Genomic DNA, 6,074 nt, shown 5'->3' on the forward strand with positions numbered 1-6,074 from the left:
CCTATACACTTCAGAATTCATCCAGCTGCTAATGTCTTCTTTCACATTATCAGTAAACACTCGTGCTATTTTCCTGTGGCTTTTTCCTGTGAACACTTCTCGTATAGTGCAATGACTGTGGTTAGTTTGATTTTGTTACATCATTAGTCTTTCAACACAGTTTTGTTATTAGTTGGTATAAAGTGTAACAGATATTGTTTCATACGTTTTCCTAAAAATCTATTACAGCTGTCAGACGATGAAGACTTTGAAAATACAAATACTCCAAGAAATGGCAACTTTGGTACTAAATCCTACAGAATGCAAAGACTATCTGAAATTACTCCTGCATTAGAAAATACTGTTGATGCAAATGTTGATGAGTGTAGTGTAATGTGTCAGAATAACATTTCAGGGGTGCAGAACCAAATGTTAAGGCAACTTTCTCTGCAGTGTGGTTCACCATGTTTGAATGATTGTGAAAATGAAATCAAATTTAATAACAGTGAAAAACAAGATAATTGGTCTCAAACAGACTCAGTACATGCAGGAGAAAAATGTCATATGTCTGTACAATGTAACTTTGTTTTGGAATGCTGCAATTGTACAGAAGTTTCTTCTATTCATTCAATAAATATCAACGAAAAACAAGATGCTTGGTCTCAAACTGACACTGTGCATGCCGCAGAAAAATGTCATATGACTGTGCAGTGTAATATTGGTTTGGGCTACAATTCTGTAGAACTTTCTTCAATTCCTAATAATTGAGCATCTGTATGCAAGTCAAACAAAGTTTATATTTTTAACACTAGAGGGCAGAAAATCCACATGACAGATTATTAAATTGTACCAAAAAGACAACAGCGGCACAGTAGTATATTAAATGTATAATGTACAGAATTGTTATTTACCTTAGTTATAGACATAAAGGTATAATTAAACAATGATGACTACATATGGTATTTAAATGCTTATTACTACAACATTTTGTTGAATACCCGCTAACATTTGTTTTTAGCTCAGATATAGTTATACATCTACAGTTATACTCGTAATTGGGATTGAACTCTTATTTCTAGAAATATAAACATTTATATTTTTTATATAATAATTCTGTTTTACATTTTCTATTATTCCATATCTTTCTTTAATTTGTTTCGCAGCTTTAAGAATCTAATGTTTTAACCCCTTAGGTGCCAGAGGATGTGATAACTTTTAAACAGCCACTGTATGTACTAAAACGGAATGCATTTCGTGACATTGGCAATGATGCTTGTTTATTAAACACACATATTGATCCTGTTTTTTATTTTTGATAATATGTTGTTCAAAACAGGGCTTGACAAATTTGCTTGGAATCTAGGAGCCAGCTAAAAAAAGTTAGGAACCAGTATTTTTTTTAACTAACAAAGATTCATTTTCAGCAACAAAATTAGAATTCTTAAAGGGACACTATACTCACTAGAACCACTAAAGCTTAATATAGTGGTTCTGATGTCTATAGCTTGTCCCTTCAGGCTTTTCAATGTAAACACTACCTTTTCAGAGAAAAGACAGTGTTTACATTGCTGCTTAGTAACAACTCTAGTGGCTGTCACTCAAACCACGCTCGGCGCTAGTTGAATGCATCTCTTTGAGGAGATGCAGATTAGTGCATGCACAATAGCCTCCCACCGCTTTCCTATGGGAAAGCATTGGTTGGCTTAGATCAACAAGATTGATTATCTCAGCCACGGAGGTGGATTCAGCCATGGAGGTGGATTCAACCACGGCAAGAACGTCACGGTGTGGAAAAACAGGTAATTCAAATTGTTTACATGTAATCAGAGGGGGACCGGTCACTTAAACAGACACTCACTAAACAGACAAACACAGAGACAGACCCACACACACAAACAAATTTGCAGACAGACACACACAAACACAAACACATAGATAGACATACACACACATACAAACTCGCAGACAGACACACATACAAACTCACATGCACACACAAACTCAGACACACATTCGCAGACAGATATACAAACTCGCAGACAAACACACACACACATTCACTCACAGACAGACACACACTCAGAAGCTTTTTAAAAAATATATTTTAATTGGAACCCAGCCTCCCTACCTTTAGGCTTTCCCTGGGGTCCAGTGGGGCTGCGGTCATCTCCCTGTTGTGCACTGTTTAGTATGCCAGGGCCCAAATTACATCATATTCCGGCTTCCAGCAGCCCTGTAGGGCACGCGAGGGAAGAGAGGAGAGTGATGACTGCTCCCTCCCTCACCACCCAGGTCTATTCCGCACAGCTCTGCTCTCCCTCAAGACCGGCCTCTGCTTTCCCACAGCCGGCCTGCCAGTTGGTCGGCCTTGGGAAGCTCTCAAACCTCCACTCTCCCACGGCCGCCTGGCTTGCCACCGCTGCTCTTCCACGGCCAGCTGCCTAAGCTCCTCCTCAGCACTGGCCTCTGCTCTCCCACAGCTGGCCGGCTGCCTCTGCTCTTCCACAGCTGGCCCCCTACTTTTTCCCTTGCCGCTCCAGACCGACATATCCCAGGCACCAGGACAAAATTCCTACTTGCCATGGCGACCTGGCGCCTGGGATTTGTCGAGCCCTGATTCAAAATACAAACAAATATCAATAAACTGTATCATCAGGAGAGTTCAACAGAACTTACTAAATTACATGCTTACTAAATAAGAAAAACAATTAGATAGTTACTACTGTGATAGAGACTAAGGGTTTTATCTAACTTAACAGTGCTTTATTTTATTTTTTTTTTACTTATCACTGGAGTTGTGAAAAATAGGGCAGTATTTTTGTTCTACTTTCTCTTTATTACCCTCCCCCCTCCTTCTATATTTTCCTTTAAGGCAGAAAAATGCTTATTACCACTGATGTAGAATTATTAAAAAATCTTGTTGAACTTGTATTGAATTATTGCACTAACTCCATTTTAACTTCATACTGTGACAAATCCTCCATTTTGTCCTCATGACCTGACTTCTTCATTTTAAAACTACATTACATGACAGAATTTCCCAGCACATCTAACACAATGGACAAAGACTGTATTTTCTATAAAGACATGACTAACTCAGGAACTGCTGAATTTCCCCTAACTCGCAACATAGTATAAATTGAAGGCCATGAGAACACTGTAGTAATGAAATGTTCTATTCATAAGAGACCTTGCACCTGACCACAAGACCTGACATCACTGACCGTGTAAAATGACGCTCAAGCCCCCCTTTCCACCGAGTAAACCTCATGCTAAGGGAAATGGCGCTTGAGCCCCTTGTCCCCACCCGTGTCCAAACAATACCACCTCTCGGTGGGTGGACACGTAGCTAACCACTTAGTTTTTGAGCCAATTAATTATATTGATAGGTGGACACTAATCCAGACACTTAACAATTAATCCAATTAATGATGTGTATTTACTGATATCTTGATAATCAATGATGACGCAAAATGCCTCTTAAAAGGGCCTGCGAGCCCGCTTTTCTGCACTTGCCAATACATTTTCTCGAAGTTATTTTAACCTGAACTCCGTGTGTCAGACTGAATTACTTCAGCGTATATACGCAATTCAATTTTCTCAATTTGGACAGGAACAGATAGACATTTAAACATTTTGGTTTACTGCTAAAAAGTACCATAACAACTTTGGCGCCCAACGTGGGGCCCCGGGCTATGTCTGGCCGGTGAGCCGTCCTAAGGAAGACGCTGTTGGACGGAGGAATCCGGGGGGAAGGAAAGGAAATTGATCACCTCCAGGTACACGGTAGAGACTTCTGCTCTCCCTCAAGACCGGCCTCTGCTTTCCCACAGCCGGCCTGCCAGTTGGTCGGCCTTGGGAAGCTCTCAAACCTCCACTCTCCCACGGCCGCCTGGCTTGCCACCGCTGCTCTTCCACGGCCAGCTGCCTAAGCTCCTCCTCAGCACTGGCCTCTGCTCTCCCACAGCTGGCCGGCTGCCTCTGCTCTTCCACAGCTGGCCCCCTACTTTTTCCCTTGCCGCTCCAGACCGACATATCCCAGGCACCAGGACAAAATTCCTACTTGCCATGGCGACCTGGCGCCTGGGATTTGTCGAGCCCTGATTCAAAATACAAACAAATATCAATAAACTGTATCATCAGGAGAGTTCAACAGAACTTACTAAATTACATGCTTACTAAATAAGAAAAACAATTAGATAGTTACTACTGTGATAGAGACTAAGGGTTTTATCTAACTTAACAGTGCTTTATTTTATTTTTTTTTTACTTATCACTGGAGTTGTGAAAAATAGGGCAGTATTTTTGTTCTACTTTCTCTTTATTACCCTCCCCCCTCCTTCTATATTTTCCTTTAAGGCAGAAAAATGCTTATTACCACTGATGTAGAATTATTAAAAAATTTTTGTTGAACTTGTATTGAATTATTGCACTAACTCCATTTTAACTTCATACTGTGACAAATCCTCCATTTTGTCCTCATGACCTGACTTCTTCATTTTAAAACTACATTACATGACAGAATTTCCCAGCACATCTAACACAATGGACAAAGACTGTATTTTCTATAAAGACATGACTAACTCAGGAACTGCTGAATTTCCCCTAACTCGCAACATAGTATAAATTGAAGGCCATGAGAACACTGTAGTAATGAAATGTTCTATTCATAAGAGACCTTGCACCTGACCACAAGACCTGACATCACTGACCGTGTAAAATGACGCTCAAGCCCCCCTTTCCACCGAGTAAACCTCATGCTAAGGGAAATGGCGCTTGAGCCCCTTGTCCCCACCCGTGTCCAAACAATACCACCTCTCGGTGGGTGGACACGTAGCTAACCACTTAGTTTTTGAGCCAATTAATTATATTGATAGGTGGACACTAATCCAGACACTTAACAATTAATCCAATTAATGATGTGTATTTACTGATATCTTGATAATCAATGATGACGCAAAATGCCTCTTAAAAGGGCCTGCGAGCCCGCTTTTCTGCACTTGCCAATACATTTTCTCGAAGTTATTTTAACCTGAACTCCGTGTGTCAGACTGAATTACTTCAGCGTATATACGCAATTCAATTTTCTCAATTTGGACAGGAACAGATAGACATTTAAACATTTTGGTTTACTGCTAAAAAGTACCATAACAACTTTGGCGCCCAACGTGGGGCCCCGGGCTATGTCTGGCCGGTGAGCCGTCCTAAGGAAGACGCTGTTGGACGGAGGAATCCGGGGGGAAGGAAAGGAGATTGATCACCTCCAGGTACACGGTAGAGACTTCTGCAGAGCCACCGGTATGTTCCGGCCCCTTTGATTGACCCGTCCACGTGTCTGTGACTGCTTCCCGGGAGGACATCAAAGACAGGTAATATCTTGCCCGGGGTCTCGTTACTCACTTGTTTACCTGCATCTAGTCTATCTGTTGCCTGGGTGTGTTTGAATTGTTTGCCTGTTTCCCCTTTTGGGATAAAGGGGGGGGGGGTGGACCTGCGGGGGTTTTGCCTGGGGTCCTTTGTTTGCCTGTTTTCCCCTTTTTGGGATAAAGGGGGGTGGACCTGCGGGGGTTTTGCCTGGGGTCCTCTGTTCGCCTGTTTGCTAGTTTACCCCTTTTGGGATAAAGGGGGGTGGACCCGGGGGATTTGCCTGGAGTCCTGTTGCCTGTTTTACTCCTTTTAGGAGCCACGTGGCCGTGGCTGCAGGGAAAAAGGGGGGGTTGACCTGTGGAAGTTTTCCTGGGGGTCTTCTTTGCCTGTTTAACTCTTTTAGGAGCCTCGTGGCTGTGGCTGTATGGAAAAAGAGGTGTGTTGGATCTGTGGAGATTGTGTAGACTCATAGTTTCCTGGGGATCCTTCTGGTGTCACTTTGATAGCCTAGCTAGCCTCATTGTGCACATAACTCTGCTTGCAGAGAGGTGGTACCCTCCAGCTTTGAGCGCTGAGCTGGAGTCATTCCAATTGTTATTTGTGGTGTGTGGATTCGGGCAGGCATTGCTGTCTTCATCACCACGGGGTAGTGGGACTTATGAGTGGGTTTCATAGGGGCACTACGAGTGTGAGGATAGAGGCGGCCACTCTTAGTGGACTGCTGTAAC

At 42.5% G+C, this 6,074-nt stretch overlaps 1 protein-coding gene across 1 annotated transcript in view; it reads left to right on the top strand.

Annotated features, from left to right (window-relative positions):
• REDIC1 (regulator of DNA class I crossover intermediates 1) overlaps positions 1-334 on the top strand; it is a 96,470-nt gene extending 96,136 nt beyond the window's left edge. The window contains exon 5 of the mRNA XM_063448080.1: positions 229-334. Within this exon, the coding sequence (XP_063304150.1) occupies positions 229-334 (106 nt within the window). The remainder of the gene's footprint in view (positions 1-228) is intronic.
• The last annotated feature ends 5,740 nt before the right edge of the window (positions 335-6,074 follow it).

This window comes from Pelobates fuscus, chromosome 3, assembly GCF_036172605.1.
Source record: "Pelobates fuscus isolate aPelFus1 chromosome 3, aPelFus1.pri, whole genome shotgun sequence".
Classification (NCBI taxonomy): Eukaryota; Metazoa; Chordata; class Amphibia; order Anura; family Pelobatidae; genus Pelobates; species Pelobates fuscus.